The sequence below is a fragment of the Rhinoraja longicauda genome, chromosome 18 (assembly GCF_053455715.1).
Source record: "Rhinoraja longicauda isolate Sanriku21f chromosome 18, sRhiLon1.1, whole genome shotgun sequence".
NCBI lineage: Eukaryota > Metazoa > Chordata > Chondrichthyes > Rajiformes > Arhynchobatidae > Rhinoraja > Rhinoraja longicauda.
Window position 1 is genome coordinate 7649576 of NC_135970.1, and position 20400 is coordinate 7669975.

At 42.3% G+C, this 20400-nt stretch overlaps 1 protein-coding gene across 1 annotated transcript in view; it reads right to left on the reverse strand.

The window, feature by feature from the left end:
* Positions 1–20400, reverse strand: part of LOC144602057 (astacin-like metalloendopeptidase) — a 67743-nt gene that overhangs the window by 32876 nt on the left and 14467 nt on the right. Inside the window, exons 5-7 of the mRNA XM_078414739.1 lie at positions 16643–16760; positions 9827–10008; positions 5809–5890 (exon numbers count right to left, since the gene is read on the reverse strand). Coding sequence (XP_078270865.1) covers positions 5809–5890; positions 9827–10008; positions 16643–16760 — 382 coding nt within the window. The remainder of the gene's footprint in view (positions 1–5808; positions 5891–9826; positions 10009–16642; positions 16761–20400) is intronic.

Below are 20400 nucleotides of genomic sequence, written 5' to 3' on the forward strand. Positions count from 1 at the left end.
TCTCTATCTCCTTCCTGTACTCCATCTCACCATTTTTTAAGATCTAGCCCAACAGTGGTGTCATCTGTAAATTTGTAAACGGGATTAGTGCAGAATTTGGCTGCACGTGTGAGTATATAGAGAGTATTGAAAGCGGCTGAGAACACATCCCTGAGGGGCACCAGTGTTCAGAATGATAGTGCAGGATGTTTTGTTGCCAATCCTCACTGATTATGGCTTAAGAGTCAGGAAGTCGAGGATCCAGTTACAGAGTGGGGTGTTAACTCCAAGGTTCATGTGTTTGGAGATGAGTTTGATTGGGATTATGGTGTTGAAGGCAGAGCTACAGTCAATAAATAAGTCTGATGTAGGTGTCCTGTTATCTAGATGTTCCAGGGATGAGTGTATGGCCAGAGAGATGGTGTCGGACATGGGCCTTTTGCGACAGCAGGCAAATTGCAGTGGATCAATGCTGTCTGGGAAGCTGGAGTCAACGTGCACCATGACCAGCCTTAAAAGACTGTGATGGTGAATTTCAGAGCCACTGGACTGTAATCATTAAGGCATGCTACTTTTGGCACTGGGATAATGTGGTCTTAAAACTGGTGGGAACCTCACTATAGAGCAGATAGAGGCTAAATATATCTGTGAATACTCCTGCCAGCTGGTCCACATAGAGTCTAAGGACATGACGAACTCCATCTGAGTTAGTTGTTTTTCTATGGTTTATTCTCAGGAAGGCCGATCTGAGAAAACTATGACTGTGAGTACAGGTGCACCCAATGGTGTTGGGGTGGGTGATGTAATTCTGTCGACTTTCTGTTCAATGTGAGTAAAGAATTAATTGAGCTTGTCTGGAAAGGACATACTGTTCACAGCGATATTGAAGGACTTCCCTTTGTCAGCCGTTTTAGCATGCAACTTGCCACAATCATTGGGTATCTGGTACTTTAGCTTGGTCTGGAATTCCGCCTTGGTGTCCTTGATGGCTTTATGAAGGTCATATATAGATTTCTTGTATTGCTCGAGATTGTTTGACTTGAACACTCCAGACTTGGACTTCACATTAGAGTGAACATCACAGTTCATCCATGGTTTCCAGTTAGAGATCACTTGTTTTTTTCTTTTTATGGCACTCAATACTCTACACATATAACGCTGAAGTCTGTGATGGCCGTAGACACATGGAACTGTGGATGGTGGCTTACAAAACGGCATAAAGTGTTGCGGTAGTCAGCAGGTCAGTCAGCATCTAAAGAGAACATGGATAGGTGATGTTTTGGGTCGGGACCCTTCTTCAGACTGATTGTAGTGGGGGATTGATAAGGCTGGATGAGAGGTGGGGGTGGGACAAGTGATAAGTGGATACAGATGAAGGGGGGGGGGGAGTTTGATTGGCAGATGGTTGGACAAAGTCTAGAGATGAAAATACAAAAAGTGTGAGATAAGGAGATAAAGGATCGATGAAGCGCAAAATGTGAAGCCTGAGGAAGGAACATAGGTGGAAAGGGACGTAGCGAGGGGAGGGAGTAAAATGGCTGCTTATTTAGCTGGGGCACAGAACAAGGGGAGAAAAGTTTGTAGCTTAGTTACCAATATTTGGAGAATTCAACGTTCATACTGTTTGTAAGCGACCCAAGTGGAATGTGAGGTGTTGATCTGCCTCCTTGTTCTCTCCTCCTTCTGCCTCCTGTAAGGTGCATGTGGCCTCACTTTGGCAATGGAGGTGGCCGAGGCCAAAAATGTCAGTATGGGAATAGGTAGCAGTTAAAATGGTTAGCAACCAGTGTCACCATGCCTTGCCGGACCAAGCGTAAGTGTTTGGTGAAATGGTCGCCTCATCTAAGGTTGGTCTTGTTGAGGTAAAAGAGCCCATGTCGGGAATACTGAAGGCAGTAGATCGACTAACCTACAAACATGCACCCCCCCCTCCATAACTCTCTCTTGCCCTACCTGGAAGTGCACCCATTTCTCATTTTCCCCTTCATCCCCCGTCCCCTTCCACCTATATTCCTTCCTTTTGCTTTACATTTTGAGTCTCTTTGCATCCTTATCTCACACTTGTTTATTCATCTCTGGCCCTCTAGATCAACCATCTGCCAGTCAGAAATCTCACTAAACTTTATCCATCTATTATTTGTCAGACTTTAACCTGCGCCCAGTTTAAACCTCTTCCAGTTTACTTTCCCCACCACCCCCAACTACAATCAGTCTGAAGAAGTGTCCCAATCCAAAACGTCTATACACGTTCTCCAGATATGCTGCCTGACCTGCTGAGTTACTCCAGCATTTTATGTCTTTTTCGGTGATGACAGTGGTGTACCTATTTAGGATGGCCAATGTTTCTTGAATGTCCAGTCCTTTCCAGTGCCGCCTCTATCATATCAGCCTGCCCAATATCTCAACTACATTTGATTTTCAAAAGACTCCAGCAACGATGTAAAATACTAATTTAGTAATCATGCCATTATCTAGATAGACTAATTGAGTCGGAGAAACGGGCCTTTGTCCCAACTTGCCCATGCCGACTAACATGCCCCATCCACACCAGTCACATCTGCTTGTGTCTTTTAAATGTTGTTATAGTACCTGCCTCAACTACCTCCCCTGGCAGCTCATTCCATATACCCACCACCTTCTGTGTGAAAAAAGTTGCCCCTCAGGTTCCTATTACATTTTACCTCTCTCATCTTAAACCTATGTTCCCTGTTTCTTGATTCTGCTACTCCGGGTTAAAGATTGTGCATTTACTCTATCTATTCCCCCCTGATCTTATACACCTCTATAAGATTACCCCTCATCCTCCTACACTCCAAGGAATAAAGTCCTAGCCTACCCTACCTCTCCCTATAGCTCAGGGTCTCAAGCCCTGGCAATATCCTTATAAATCTTCTCTGCATTCTTTCTAGGTTAACAACCTCTTTCCTATAGCAGGTTGACCTAAACAGAACATAATACTCCAAATGCAGCCTCACCAATGTTTTTTACAACTGTAACATAAATCCCAACCTCTATACTCTGACTGAAGGCCAATGTATCAAAAGCCTTCTTGACCATTACATTCTTGACGCCACTTTCATGGAACTATGTACCTGCACTCTTAGATCCCTCTGCTTTACAACACTCCCTTGCTCTACACTTACTTTAGATAACCATCTTCGTTATTTATGACACTACCCACTTTAGTGTCATCTGCAAACTATGTATTCTATATTCTCATCCAAATTGTTGCGTAAACCACAAAGGCAATGCGCCCACCACCAATCCGAGGCACACCATTATTCAATGGCCTCCAATTGAATAACAACCTTCCACCATCATCCTCTGCTTCTTTCAATTAAGCCAATTTTCTACCAGTTCTCCTTGGATTCACTGTAATCTAACCTTCTAGCCTATCAAGTGGAACCTTATCAAATGCCTTGCACAATTAAGTGCAGAAAGACCCTTTGGATCTCTTTTTGGATCTACGCAACAAATGATATTACTCTGTGCATTTACACATGATAATGCATTGATGTGTGCCAGCATTCACAGCTTTTAAAGTTCTCAAGGTGTATTTAGAAAGCAGCATGGTTCATGTAGAATGCAGTGAGGGTTTGGGGAACAGAGAGAAGCGAATGGATGAGGACTTGGCTAGTGGAAAATAACAGGGGAAAAGTGTAATTCTTTATGATAGACAAAATAAAAAGGCTGATTTTTAAATGGTGAGGAATAAATGAGGTACCCGGATGTCTCCATGTAAGAATTGCTAAAGGTTAATGTGTAGGCAGAGTAAGTAATTAAAATGTTAAATGTTACGTTGGCCTCTATTCCAAGAGAATTTCATACAAGTAGAGACAACGTGCTTCAAATATGGGGTTCAGGTAAGACTGCACCAGTAACATTATGTTCAGATCTAATCTCCCTATCTGAGGAAGGATATAGTTTTGATAGATGGAGATTCATAAAAGTTTGCCTTTTTTTTTGATGGAGGCTTTCTTGTTTGAGGAGACATTAAGCAAAATTAGGCCTGTATCTCAAACAGCTTGAAAAGTTAGATGCAGCAGTGCTGGCTCGAAGGGCCGAATGTCCTCCTCCTGCACCTATTTTTTATGTTTCTATGAACTGTTACCACTTGAAAATAAAGGGCCAGCCATTCAGACAGAGATGAGAATAAATGTCTTTACTTAGAGAGTATGTTTAAAGACAGAAAATGTATATAAAGAGATGAAGGGCAGGCATGACTGTAAGACAGTGCTACTGAGTTAAATGATCAGTAATGATCATTTTAGATGGTAAAACAGGTAAAGACCAAATAGTCAACACCTGCTCTATTTTCTATGACTGTCTATGTCTTTTACCAAGATTAAAATCCTGATGTTCACTTGTATGGCTCAGCATCATTTTTCATCTGATTGTGCTCCTGTGAAATACCTTGGAATGTTTTTAGTTCAGAGATACAGCATGAAAACAGGCCCTTAGGCTCATCAAGTCCATACAGACCCGCGATCACCCGTACACTAGTTCTATCCTACACATTAGGGACAATTTTCAGAAGCCAATTAACCTACAAAAGTGCACTTATGAGGGATGTGGGAGAAAACTGGAGCACTCAGAGAACACCAACATGGTCACAAGGAGAACATAAAAACTGTACAGACAATACCCAGGATCGAACCCAGGTCTCTGAAGCTTTCTGCTTCAGAGATCCAAAGGCAGCAACTCTACTGCTGCGCTACTGTGCCGCCCTATTGTTAGTGGCAAACAACAGATGTTTGACAGATAAATTACTTCATAGATTTTGCTGAGAATATGTTTTCTGCTTGCTGAGAATGTTTTCTGCTTATCACTCAACTGTTACAATTATCTCAGATTATTGTCTTTATAATTTTGAGATGCACTCAACTGAACAAAAAAAAAAAATGGTACTAGAATACATATGGATGGTTGTGGGATATCCTGCACAGGTACTTCTTCTGTAGTTGAAAAGAATCAATTTTCAAACTAAAGGCACACACTGTAGCAATATTTGTGAGCAGTCTTAATTCATTTTCTGATCCGCATGGCCGCCTTGCCAACAGTCTGTCTCGTCCCTTCCTTCTTTGTTGTTTTTTTAGTATGTGTTAAATGTATGTTTGTGTTATTTAGCTTGTTTTACATGGAGGGTGGGGTTGAGGGAAACTTTAAAAAATCTCTTACCTCGAAGGAGATGCGATTTTTTTGGTATCGTAGCTCCGTCTGCACTGTGACCTAACATCGTGGAGCTGGCGGCCTCTGCTGGAGACCGACCTTGAGAGCTCCAACCACGGAAGCCTGCGGACAACACCGTGGAGCTTGCGGTCCCTGTCGGGGATCGACCTTGGAACTCCAACCGCGGGAACGTGCAGACTTTAACATCGTGGAGCTCACGGTTTCTGGTTAGAGGCCGGCTTCGGGAGCTCCAAGCAGCTGGAGATTCGATCGCCCCGACGCGGGAGCTTCGATCGCCCCGACGCTGGGGCTTCGATCGCTGGCTGCGAGAACTTTGATCGTCCCGACTGCGGATGGTTCGACTGCCCCGACCGCGGAGGAATAAAGAGGAGGAAGTTTAACCTTTATTGCCTTCCATCACAGTGAGGAATGTGGGGATTCCACTGTGGTGGATGTTTATGTTAACTTTTATGCAGTTGTGCGAGTTTTTTTTTCTTTAGTATGGCTGTATGGTAATTCGAGTTTCACTGTACCTTAATTGGTACACGTGACAATAAACACCTTTGAACCTTTGAATTTATCAGCTGTCACAATTGCTCGTTTAAAGCTATCTCCCAGTTACTCATTTAAAGAAAATGGAAACATAAATTGATATCTTACCTTCCAAAATGCATAATTGAACTGTAATCATATTCAGCCACCAAGTTATTGGATTTCTTTACATTAAAGTTGTCCTCAAAACCTGTAAAAATAATTCAAAATACTCTTTTTTACTGTATAAACTGTGTTTTACACATCATGCTTTACATTATCAGATATTACTGTATAATTTAATCAAAATATTATACAGTGACATCAATGAGGCTGTACGAATCAATATGATCACAATATAAAACAATTATTGATATAATGGCTTTTATTTATTTTATTTTATTTATATAACTATTAATCTGGTTACTTTATTGGTAGGATGGTAAAAGAAACTACGCAGAGAAAGGTAAGGAGTATAATTACAAGAGTTTACTTATGATCCATAAGATTCTCAATTATTCACTGTGTTAAGTACAGATAACACCATTAAGTTCATTTATGTAGCAAATATTAATGATATTATAATTAGTAGAAATAGGAACATTAAATTAAGAATAAATGTTAACAAATTTAAATGAGTGGAAAATCTGTCAGATGGATATAAGCGCATTCATGGAGTCACCCATTCTGGATGTAATATTGTAGCCTAGAAATTAAATCACCTAGCTCTGGCTCTTCTATTACGGTGTGAATGAAAATTGTTAACCCAAAATAAACTGCATTTCTAACCATTGATCAAACGATCTAACCAAATGATCAAACTTGAGGGAGTGCAGCATGGGTTCACCAGGTTAATTCCTGGGATGGCGGGAATGACATATGATGAAAGAATGGGTCGACTATATTTAGCTTATATTTACTGGAATTTAGAAGGATGAGAGGGGATCTTACAGAAACATATAAAATTCTTAAGGGATTGGACAAGCTAGATGCAGGAAAAAAAATCCCGATGTTGGGGAAACCAGGGGTAACAGTTTAAGAATAAGTGGTAGGCCATTTAGGACTGAGATGAGGAAATACTTTTTCACCCAGAGAGTCGTGAATCTGTGGAATTCTCTGCCACAGAAGCCAGTGGAGGCCAATTCACTGGATGTTTTCAAGAGAGTGGCATTTAGCTCTTAGGACTAACGGAATCATGGGATATGGGGAAAAAGCAGGATCGCGGACTGATTTTGGATGATCAGCCATGATCATATTGAATGGTAGTGCTGGCTCGAAGGGCCGAATGGCCTACTCCTGCACCTATTTTCTATGTTACTATTTAACGACCAGACACTTCCATATTTGGGATATTCGGACATATTCTGAGTATTAATTATCTATAACAATCTTAGAAACATAAATACAGGAGTAGGAGTAGGCCATCTGGACTTCTGCATTACTCATTAGATTATTATTCTATCTCAGTGCCTTATTCCAATGCTCTCTCCACATCCTTTTATGCCTTTTGTGTTTTCGGAATCTATTTATCTATTCTTTAAATTTGAAAAAAACAGATGCAATAAATCTGAAATAAAAACAGAAAAACCTGGAAATACAGCAGACCAGGCAGTATCTGTGGAAAAAGGAGAGTTAATCTCAGTTAACAACGCTCCTTAAATATATTCAGCAACATTGCCTTCACCGTCTTCTGTGGTAGAGAATTCCGCAGGCTCAGCATCCTGTGAACGAAGACATTTCACACCTCAGTCCTAAATGTATCCTAAGACAGTGACTACTTGTTTAAAACCCTGCAGTCAGATGAATCAACCCCCCTTCATTCAGTCTGTTCAACCCTATGAGAATTAGATACCCTGCGATGAGACCTCTGCTCATTCTTCTAATCTCCAGTGAATACAGGCTTAGTCAACCCAATCACTCCCCATAAAACAATCCTGCCATCACAAGAATCTTTGTACACCTCCTCTATGGCAAATAAATATTTCATCAGATCAAAGCTTCTCACAATATTCGAGGTGTGGTCTCACCAAGATCTTTAATAACTGTAGTAAGATATTATGGATCTTGCATTTACAATTTCTTGCAACTAAGGTCAATGTAACATTTGCCGCCTTAAGTGCTTGCTGCTGTTTGCCAGTTACTGTTGCACAAGAACAGCCAGATCCTTTTGTATATTAACATTTCCCAATCCACAATTTAAGTTAGATTGCTTTTCTGCCTCACTTATAATCTCCAGGACAGGAAATCTGTCATCCTATTTTGTCTGGCCTTTACTCGACCCTAGATCCACAGCAGTCTAAAATATCTTTTGAAATGATGACCTTACCAGTAATGCTCATTTCCAAAATGTGAATAAAAAATCCAATCTCGGGCCGAGAAGAAGGGTCTGAAGGAGAATCTCGACCCAAAACATCACCCATTCCTTCTCTCCAGAGATGCTGCCTGTCCCGCTGAGTTACTCCAGCTTTTTGTGTCTATCTTCGGTTTAAACCAGCATCTGCTGTTCCTTCTTACACACGGAACCATTGCTACAACTGGTTACATTGTTTTGTGACCTACAGAGTCAGAGTAGATGCAGGACCAGCAGCCCAACTAACCCTAACCAACCGACATGTCCCATCTACACTAGTCCCACCTGCCTGCATTTGGCCAATATCCCTCTCAACCCTATCCTATCTATGTATCTGTCTAAATGTTTCTTAAACATTGCAACTGTACCTGTCAACACCTCCTCTGGCAGCCTGTTCGTTACACCCACCACCCTTTGTGTAAAAAAGTTACCCATCAGGTTACTATTAAACCTATGTCCTCTGGTTCTCGATTCCCCTATTCTGGGCAAGAGTGTGCGTTTTCCCGATCTATTCCTCTCATGATTTTGTACACCTCTATCAATCACCCCTCTTTCTCCAACACTCCAAGGAATAGAGTCCTAGCTTGCTCAAGCTCTCCCTTTGGTTCAGAGCCTCAAGTTCTAGCAACATTTTTGTAAATCTTCTCTGCACCCTTTCCAGATCGAACAACATTTCTACAACATGGTTCCTAAAACTGAACAAAATACTCTAAATGTGGCCTCACCAATATTTTGTATAACTGCAACATGACCTCCCAACTTCTATACATATACAATAGAACATAGACACTAGGTGCAGGAGTAGGCCATTCGGCCCTTCGAGCCAGCACCGCCATTCAATGTGATCATGGCTGATCATTCACAATCAGTACCCCGTTCCTGCCTTCTCCCCATACCCCCTGACTCCGCTATCATTAAGAGCTCTATCTAGCTCTCTCTTGAAAATATCCTGAGAATTTCTTCCACTGCCTTCTGAGGCAGAGAATTCCACAGATTTACAACTCTCTGTCTGAAAAGGTTATTCCTCATCTCCATTCTAAATGGCCTACCACTTATTCTTAGACTATAGCCCCTGGTTCTAGACTCCCCCAACATTTGGAACATGTTTCCTGACTCTAATGTGTCCAATCACTTAATAATCTTATTTGTTTCAATAAGATCCCCTCTCATCCTTCTAAAATCCAGTGTATACAAGCCTAGTCGCTCCAGTCTTTCAACATACGACAGTCCTGCCATTCCGGGAATTAACCTAGTGAACCTACGCTGCACTCCCTCAATAGCAAGAATGTCCTTCCTCAAATTTGGAGACCAAAACTGCACAGTACCCCAGGTGATGTCTCACTAGGGCCTTGTACAACAGCAGAAGGACCTCTTTGCTCCTATACTCAACTCCTCTTGTCATAAAGGCCAACATGCCATTAGCTTTCTTCATTATCTGCTGTACCTGCATGCTAACTTTAAGTGACTGATGAACAAGGACACCCAGATCTCTTTGTACTTCCCCATTTCCTAACTTGACACCATTCAGATAATAGTCTGCCTTCCTGTTCTTGCCACCAAAGTGGGTATATTTTTAACAATATCATGCATAACACTAGCTCCTTTCAAACACCATCTTTGTTCAGTTCTTGTTGGCATACTTGGTTTGGATGAGAGTTTTCATGTGCACTGGAACCCAGAAAAAGGATGCTAAACTTGCTCGACATACATTTAGTAAGTACAAGTTCAACTTCTTATAGATTTGTTACTTTAGTGCTGGGACTGAAAAATACTCTGTAATTTTGTTTTTAATCTTACCTTTTGCAACGTTCTCCATTTTGGCTTCTACATATTTATTACGATCAGTGCGAGAGGTTTCATGATAAAAACCAAGTGCATGCATCACTTGATGTTGTATTATACCAACATCCACACAATGAGGCTCCTGTAGTGATATTTCTTGTGCTGCTCGTTTCCCTGGTCCTACATATGACCAACATCTGGAAAAAATGCTTAAAAATAATTTCCTTCCGAAAACCCTTTTTATTTAAACCTAAGTGTACCACATTGGTATATAACTAGTTCTTTATCAACCTCATAAGCATGTCAGAAATACAGTAAGCCAAATCTTGCTGATTGCGTTACCACCAGCCATTGGCCATTTGAACAGATGCGAGTCCTAGGCTTGATTGCCAATGCAACAGACGGTACTTCACTCCATGTTAAACTCCATATTGAGTCTGAGTTATGTTAGGTAATTGCCACTCAAGTCCTGCACCATATGGTGCATGATCTGACATTTCATTGATTTAAATGGGAATTCAGAGTTCTGACTGGGAAGAAACTTTTTTTATTTGAATTATTTTTATTTAATTTTTTTTAAATAGTGGCAGTGGGCAAAGGGCCTGTTTCCATGCTTATCTTTCAATTCAATCAACTTTCATTTAAATAGTTTTTAAAACAATCTTGGAAACACTGAAAATGACAACATACATACAATCATCAGAAAATATCCCCACTTCTGACCGTTTGATTAAAGAAAGGTCATTGATAAAGTAGTTTAAGATATATAGGTCTGTCATTGCCCTTGAAAGTCAAGTCAAGTTTATTTGTCACATACATATACAAGATGTGCAGTGAAATGAAAGTGGCAATGCCTGCGGATTGTGCTAAACTATAAAACAGAATAGAATATTTTTTTTAACACAAAAAATAAATTAATAAGTAAATTAAATTAGTCCCTGGTGATATGAGAGTTAACAGTCCTGATGGCCTGTGGGAAGAAACTCCGTCTCATCCTCTCTGTTTTCACAGCGTGACAGCTGAGGCGTTTGCCTGACCGTAGCAGCTGGAACAGTCCGTTGCTGGGGTGGTAGGGGTCCCCCATAATGTTGCTGGCTCTGGATCTGCACCTCCTGATGTATAGGTCCTGCAGGGGGGGTGAGTGTAGTTCCCATAGTGCGTTCAGCCGAACGCACTACTCTCCAAAGAGCCTTCCTTTCCTGGGCAGAGCTGTTCCCAAACCAGATTGTGATGTTCCCGGACACGATGCTTTCTACAGCCCCAGAGTAGAAGCACTGAAGGATCCTCAGAGACTTTAAATTTCCTCAACTGTCTGAGGTGGCAAAGGCGCTGCCTTGCCTTACTCACCAGTACGGCAATGTGTGTTGTCCATGTCAGATCCTCAGTGATGTGGACTCCCAGGTACTCCCAGCTGCTCACCCAATCCACAGTAATCCCATTTAACTCCAGTGGCGTGTACGTCCTCGGATGTTGAGCCCTTCTAAAGTCTACAATCAGCTCCTTAGTTTTTGTGACATTCAAGAGGATGCTGTTATCCTGACACCAGAGTGCCAGATCAGCCACCTCCACCCGGTAGGCCTTCTCATCGTTATTGGAGATCAGGCCCACCACCACAGTGTCATCAGCAAACTTGATGATGGAGTTGGAACTGAACCTGGCCACACAGTCATGTGTGTACAGAGAGTACAGTAGGGGGCTAAGGACGCAACCCTGGGGGGATCCTGTGTTCAGGGTGAGGGGGTTAAAAGTATGTCTCCCCATCTTGACCACTTGGGGCCTGGCAGTGAGAAAGACCAGGACCCAGTCACACAGGGGAGTGTTAAGCCCCAGTTTCAGCACCTTCTCAGCCAGTCTGGTGGGTACTATTGTGTTGAACTAAAATCAATGAACAGCATCCTCACACAGCCTTTTGGCTGTCCAGATGCGAGAGCGTTGTGCAGAACCTGGGAGACCGCATCATCCGTGGATCTGTTCGGACGGTATGCAAACTGCAATGGGTCCATATTGCGAGAGAGGAAGGCAGAGATATGGTTCTTGATCAGCCTCTCGAAGCATTTCATGACCACCGGTGAGGGACACCGGTCGATAGTCATTCAAACAAGCTGGAGAGGCATTCTTTGGCACTGGTACGATGATGGATCTTTTTAAGCATGCAGGGACCATGGACAGGTTGAATATTGTGGTGAGCACTAGAGCAAGCTGAGTGGCACAAGACTTTAGTACTCGCCCAGATATACCATCTGGGCCTCCAGCTTTCCTCGTGTTCACACGCATCAGTGCCCTCCTCACGTCGTGCTCGGACACGGAGAATGTGTGCACGTCCCCCGTGGTGGATCCCCCTCCAGCCTCGCTAGCCAGCGCTCTGGCGGTGTTGTTTTTAGACGGCGAGCTAGGGGTAATGTTGCCCGTCTCGAACCGTGCGTAGGAGTTCAAATCATCAGCTAGGGAGGTGCCGGCACTTCCGGTTGAAGGAGGGCTGCACAGGTAGTAGGTTATAGTCCGTACCCCCTGCCAAAGGAGCCTGGTGTCCTGCTACTCCATCTGCGACTCTACCCTGTCCCTTTACCTCCTTTTTGCGTCCTTCACCACCCTTCACAGTCGGTAGGACTCTACCTTGTAGTCATCCATATTGCCGGATGCCAGGCCTGAGTTGTAAGCAGCGGTGCGAATATTCAAGGCAATGCGAATAGACCTGTCCACCCAGGGTTTTTGATTAGGAAAGATATTGACCCTTACTGTGGGGACGATGTTATCGGCTATTGTTGCAATGAAGTCCGTAACCGCTTCCGCAAACTCATTGACGTCTCTGGAACTTGCTTGGAACATATTCCAGTCGACATCGCTCATAGCATGGCCTCTGAATGGTCAGCCCACCGCTTTACGTCCCTCGTCACCGCCGTTTCCCGTACTATCCGTTGTTTATACTCTGGCAGCAGGAAAATGGCAGCGTGGTCAGATTTTCCAAAAGGAGGGAGAGAAATGGCCTTATAGCCTTTCCTGAATGGCGTGTAGCAGTGGTCCAATGTTCTTTCCCCCCTGGTGACACACGTGATGTGTTGGCAGAAGTTAGGCATAACCTTTTTGAGATTTGCCCTATTAAAATCTCCAGCCACCACCATAGCCACATCAAGGTTCTTGTTTTGGTGTCGACATCATGTAGGGCCGATAGGCCACGTCGGTGTCCGCATGCGGTGGAATATAGACCGAGCTGAACTCCCGGGGAAGGTAAAATGGACGGCATGAGATAGTCAGATGTTCCAGGTCCGGCGAGCAGGAACGAGAAAGCGTCTTAATATTCCTAGGGCTGCACCAGTTATTGTTGGTCATGACGCAAACTCCTCCACCCTTGGATTTCCCGGATTCTTCCGTTCTGTCCGCACGGAAAACAGTGAAGGACTCGGTTGGGCAGATCACCTGATCCGGCACCAGTGGGGTCAGCCACGTCTCGGTCAGACAGAAGATGTTGCAGTCTCTTATGTCCCGCTGGAATCTGATCCTCGCCCTGAGGTCATCCAGCTTGTTCTCCAGGGACTGGACGTTCGCCATAAGCAGAGATGGATGGAAGGCTTGGGCTCTCAGTCTATTCCGAATCCCTCCCCCACCTTCCTTGATGTTTTATAGACAATAGACAATAGAAAATAGGTGCAGGAGAAGGCCATTCGGCCCTTCGAGCCAGCACCGCCATTCTCCGACTTTTTCTCGGAGCCGCCCTCCCATTGATGTTTCCGCGGCGCGCTCTTTGATCTCCGTCGGCCACGCTGGATCGGTGAGTACAGTGTCTAATAAATCTTCGGTTACGCTAAGGTTTAGTTTTACGAGAGTTTTCCGGTTGTACGTTAGAATATACAAGTTAAAAAAACGCACAACCTTCGCGGACCTACCATGACGGCGACTGGACTCGGCCGCGCCATCTTGGGTGAAAAACTCGTATTGATTTCTTGGGGGTAGAATTTATGACCTCCAAAAAACTAAGCTTTGTGGCATTTCTCTTTGTAAACAGTATGACTTCTTCAAAGTGGAGTATTTCATTTAGAGGCCCATGAAGGTCTGGAGCCGAGTACTGCTGGTGAAACTCAGAATCACATCATTCACTAAGAGTCGATGATTGGACTTTAACTTGAGGAATTAATTCTTTCCACAGAGGCTGGCCTGAGCTGCTGAGTATTTCCTGCATTTTGGCTTAAAGCCCACCTAGTTCTGAAGCACGCCTTCATCACTGCAACTAGGATCTTTGGATGTATCCAGTACTCTGCCATTTTTAAATTAACTCATGGAGTGAACTGAATTTTCTGGACACCAATAGACCATCTATTTGTCAATTCTGGATGTGACTGCAAATGCTTCAGGATTTTCTTTAGCAGCCACATGGTGGGCATAATTCAAGAGAGTTAGATATAGCTCTTGGGGCTAACAGAATCAAGGGATATGGGGAGAAAGCAGGAACAGGTACTGATTTTGGATGATCAGCCATGATCATATTGAAAGGCGGTGCTGGCTCGAAGGGCCGAATGGCCTATTCCTGTACCTATTTTGTATGTTTCTATAACACGCCAGATGTGACTGAACCAATGTTATATAATAGGTTCATCAAATCAATGTATCATTTATTGGTAGGGGGAATACGAATGTATTGAGATTATCGTTTGATCATACACATCACATCTGGAGTCCCAATGGTTTCCTTACTTAAGGATGCAAATGGATTGGAAACATTACAGATTTTCTAAAATAATAGCTGAAATGGCAATGTTGTCAGAGCCGGCAAGATTTGTAGTTCGAAGTTTAGAAAGGTAAATGGTAACTTGACTGAAACATACAAGATCTGAGAATCTGAGAGTGAATGTGGAGAGAATGTTTTACCTTGTATGAGAATCCAGTATTGGTATCACTGTTTAATAATATGGGGTCACCCATTTAAAGAAGTTTTCTTAGGTGGTTGTGAATGTTCGGAACTCTTTTTCTCAAAGGGTGAAGGAAGCCGCAACTATGTACTTTTAAGGCAGGGGGCAATGTTTTTAATAAGGGAGTGAAATGGTTGGCAGGAATATAGTCGAGGTTATAATCATATCAAGGGTAATCTTATTGAACAGGTTTGAGAGATTAAATGGCCTATTCCTGCACCTAAGTTGTATTTTAATACCAGGCCTTCCTTCCTAATATGCTTTGTCTCTATTTATAAAACCCAGAACCCAGGATGCATTTTACCAATTTGTCAACCTGCCCAGCCACTAACAGAGAACTCTGCATATATACCATGTCCTCTCTGTTTTAAAATTGAACTCTCTAGTTTATATTGCCTTTTTCTCATTCCTCCTGTGAACATGCAATACTTCACATTTTTCAGTATTGTATTTCATTTGCCATTCATCTGTTATTCCACCAGTCAGAATTTTGATAATATTTAGTCATTGATAGCTTGGTAGTTCGGGAATTAGGAATTGGTTTGAGGATCGATTGTTAAGTCAAATGTTAACCGTAACTTGATTGTGGCGTGACTGGTAGTCTGCAGGGATAGGTCAGTGATCAGGTGGATTTAACACCTTGGTGGGTTGAAATAGTTTGAGCAAGCACCTAGAGGAACTTGTGAGTGGGGAATGCAATCACTCCAGCAAGGAGTTCCAACTGTGGAGGAACATACCCTAGTCAGATTCCCATTACCAGCCTGAGATTATCCCAGGCATGTTCTTTTTAGTCAAGCCATAAAAAGCTATTTTTAGTCAAGTTACTGTGAAAGGTGCTTCTGCATAAATGGCTCACGAAAAAGATGGTTATACTTGTTCATGTCAAAATGCCCGGAACCTGGAGTGTAAAATGGATACCTACAACTTGCATGAAATCCATTTGTCCATAAGGTTACAATTTTCACTGAAAGATTTGCATACTTCACACAAACGACATACCACATAATTCAATAGGTAAATCTTTATTTCCTACGTTGCAACACGAGTATGCATTTCTTTGGTTGTAAACACTTTGATATCGTAACAGATATTACAGACGATTCCTGCATTGCAGATGGGTTGCATTCCAAGACAAATGTCTATGTCACAATTTTCTCTAATGCAAATAGTTATTTTCCATTGAATCCCATAAGTGGAGATCCATATCTAGGGTTTTATTATTTCTCTCAACAGTAATGATAGTATCATTATCAGTAAATGATCATTATCATTATTAATGACAGTAATAATAATGGTACTGGTGGTTTATTTATCATTACCTGTTTCAAAAGCGTATATCTTAAGGGACCAGCAGCTCCGTTTGCAGCTACTGAAGATGCTATAGCAAGCCCCACTTTAGCTATTACACAAAGTATTTTTTATAAAGTTATACACTGATAGTCCAGCACCTTTGTTTCTAGAGCCTTGCTGTATTATCCGTTTTACTGGATCAACAGTGATCACGGTCTTGGGGGGGGGGGGCCAAGATACCGGCCCCCAAAGTCTGTCAAGGAATTCGGATATGGGAATGGATCTGCCAGCTCCGGTGGGGCCTGAGTTCCAGAGCCTCAGACGTAGAGTACAAATCGATCAGCACAGAAGTGCCAATGAGGTAGAGATCGCCCGTCCCACCTGGCCTAGGCGCCACATTTTCAGGAGGGGGATGGAAAGGAAGATTTCAAGTGTGCTCTCTTAATTTTGTTGGATTAAAGGAGGTGCCGGATGCCAGTTGCCAGAAAACCCGTGGTGGACCTGTAACTGTGTTACATCTGCGCGAAATCTTTGAATATTTCTTTAAGACTTTTGCTCATCAATAGGTTAAAAAAAGGCCAAACTGAATTCATAATATAACTTATTTCTGCAGATATAATTGACAGATGTATATACTTACCCTATCCCATCAATAAACTCAAGATAGGTCACCTCCCTTGTTCTGTATTTAAACCTGAGGCATGTCAAAGACTCAAACTCAGAAAGGGAAGTTATAATTAATGCTTTCTGGGCTCTCTCTGAGGAAGAAAAGCCAATACATATTAATAATCAAAACATTATTTATATGAAAATTTTACAAAATATAAAGACAGGAATACTACCATTACTGTTCAATAATTGTAGAGTTAATAACTGTAACGTGGTTAAACCAATTTTATGCAGTGTTTCTATCATACCAAAGCATTTGCTCTGTGCTGGTAAGCACCAACGTTGCCCAATTTAATAGACCATACAGTGACAGAGTTTCCAAGCCAAGTGAATATTTCTTGGGAATGGTCAGATTTAAGGAAAAAAAATATTGGGTTCCATAATATTGATTTATGCCTCCATTTAACTTCTATTTAAACTGGACAAGCTGAAGAGTATCCACTAGGTGGCACACAGCATGGCCATTCTGCATCAGGTAATGCTATATTTGAATTCAGAAATCCTCAAATGAGTTATTGTGCCAGGATGTGAATGAGACCAATTGAAACCACTTTCAGAATCATTTCATGACCAGAAGTCCCATACAGTCACAAATCATTGGTATGACTATTTTTGGCACATCTACGCCACTCTGAAACAAGAAAATAGAGTAATGGAGCATGGAAACAGGCCCTTCTGCCCTGTCAATGCTGACCAAAATACCCCATCTACATTAGTCTCACCTGCTCATGTTTGGCTCATATCCCTCTAAACCTTTCCAAATGTGCTGTCCAAAAGTACCTGTCCAAATGTCTTTTATATGTTGTTATGGTACCTGCCTCAAATACCACCTCTGATACTTGTTCCATATACCCACCATTCTCTGAGAAAATGTTGCTCCTCAGTTTCCTATTAAATCTTTCCCCGGAATAGGAATAGTCTGGGTAAAAGACTATCTACTCATTTCTTGATTTTATACACATATAGAATTACTCCATAGCCTCCTATGCTCCATGGAATAAAGTCCTAGCATGCCCAATCTCTCCATATAGCTCAGGCACTCAAGTCCCTACAACATCCTCATAAATCTTCTCTGCATTCTTTCCAGCTTAACATTTTTCCTATAGCAGGATGACCAAAACCAGACATTATAATCCAAATAAAACTTCACCAATGTCTTTTACAACTGTAATTACTAATATATAATCCCAACTTCTATACTCAATACCCTGACTGATAAAGGCCAATCTATCAAAAGCGTGGTTGACTACCCTACCTACCTGTGACGCCACTATCAGGGAATTTTTGTACCTATACTCCTGGATCCTTCTGCTTTACAGCACTCCCTGGAGCTCCTAGTATTTACTGTGAAGGTCCCAAATTGACTTGACTTCGCAAAATGCAACACATTGCACTTTTTATTTGCAATAAACCCCATCAGCTCTTCCTGAGCCCACGTGGCCAGCTGATCAAGATCCTGCTGTAATATTCGATAGCCACAAACAGAAATGTACCCAGCACCGATTCCAGAGGCACAGCACTGGTCGTTGGCCTCCTATCCGAAAAACGAGCTTTCACCACGACCCTCTGTTTCCTTACATGAAGCTAATTCTATATTCAGTAGACTAACTCTCCCTGGATCCCAAGCAATCTTATCTTCCAGATAAAGCTACCATGCGGAACATTAAAGGTCTTGCTAGAATCTCTGTAGGCAATGTCCTTGGGTTTGCCCGTCAACATTTTTGGTTACCTTCAAAAAACTCAGATTCATAAGACACAATCTCCCACCTACAAAACCTGTTCACTATACCTAATCACCCTCTGTCTAACCAAATGTATATACATCTAATCCCTCAGAATCCTCTCCAGTAACTTGCCTATCACAGATGTTAGGCCCACTGGTTTACAGTTCCCATGTTTTTCCTTGCAGCTCTTCTTAAATAGACATTAGCTACCTTCCAGCAATTCACCCACGTCTAATGATAATTTGGATATTTCAACCAGGGCTCCTGCAATTTATTTTCTAGCTTTCCAGAGTGTCCTCAGATATATATCATCAGAGCCGGGAGATTTAACTACTTTCATACAGCTTAGGACGTACAGCACCTCCTTGACTGTAATATGGACAGTCCTCAAGACATCTCCATTAACTGTCCCAAGTTTCTCAGTCTTCATGTCTTTCTTCATTATAAAAACAGAGGAGAAATACTCGTTGAGAACCTTGTCCATCTCCCGAAGCTCCACACATAGTTGCCTGCCTTGTTTTCTGAGGGGCCGTATTCTACAGTATCTCTAGTTACCCTCTTTTTCTTAACAATCTCATAAAACCTCTTTGGATTCTCCTTAATATTATCTGCCAGAGCTATTTCCTGCCCCCTTTTTGCCCTCATGATTTCCTTCTTAAGTCCTATCATATCATATCATATATATAGAGCCGGAAACAGGTCCGTGCCGCCCAGCGATCCCCGTACATTAACACTATCCTACACCCACTAGGGACAATTTTTACATTTACCCAGCCAATTAACATACATACCTGTACGTCTTTGGAGTGTGGGAGGAAACCGAAGATCTCGGAGAAAACCCACGCAGGTCACGGGGAGAACGTACAAACTCCTTACAGTGCAGCACCCGTAGTCAGGATCGAACCTGAGTCTCCGGCGCTGTATTCGCTGTAAAGCAGCAACTCTATCGCTGCGCTACCATGCGCTACCCAGCTGCCTGTACATGGACTATGCCTCCTTCTTTTTCCTGAGCAGTGCTACAATGCCTCTCATCATCCAGGCTTCCTTACTCTCACCTGCCTGGCCCTTCACTCTAAAATGCATGCCTTGAACTCTCGGAATCACACTTTTAAAAGCATCCCTCTTTCCGGAATTCCCTTTGCACACAAACAACCTACTCCAATCAACTTTAACAAATTCCTGTCTAATACCATCAAGGTTGGCCTTGCCCCAATTCAGAATTTTAACTTGTGGGCCCGCCCTGTCTTTATCCATCACTATTTTGCTAATATAACTGGTCACTGGTCCCAAAAGAATTGCCACTGACACTTCAGTCATGTGCCCTTCTTAATTTCTTAAGTGTAGATCAAATTTTGCCCTCTCCCTTGAAGGGCCATCTACATATTGCCCGAGGAAGCAATCCTGAATACATATGACAAATTCCACCCTGCTTAAGCCCTTGGCACTATGGCAGTCCCAGTCTATACTTGGAAAGTTAAAATCCCCTACTATGATAACCTTATTAGTGAAGAAAGCACACTACTTCACAAATCACCCACCCATCCACCTTGTCAGATATCCATTTTCCATCTGTGGAAGAGTCTGCTGCTCCCCATATTGGCTTTATAAGTCATGTATGATTTCACAAAACTACAATGGAAACAACCCACCCTACATCCCAAAGAACTGCCTAAGGAGACATTTCCTTCAACTAATGTCCAGCTTTTAAAGTCAGAAGTCTTTCGATTGTCAAACACAATGCAAAGCTTACAAGGTACTTTCGGCAAGATCCTAAACTGTATATTGCTCATCCTTGCATTGTGGCATTGCACAATTTCACCATGTTGACTCTTGTTTATTGGTTAAGAAGGCAGTTCAGATTATCTATTTATTTTTTTACTCTCACTGGGAGTAGCTCAGTTTTGCCAGGAGTCATAATAGCTGCATTGGCAAGGTCTGCAAGCCTTATTTATCACAACACCTCATAGATGATTGCAGTGATAGTGTTGGGTATTTTTTTTTAAAT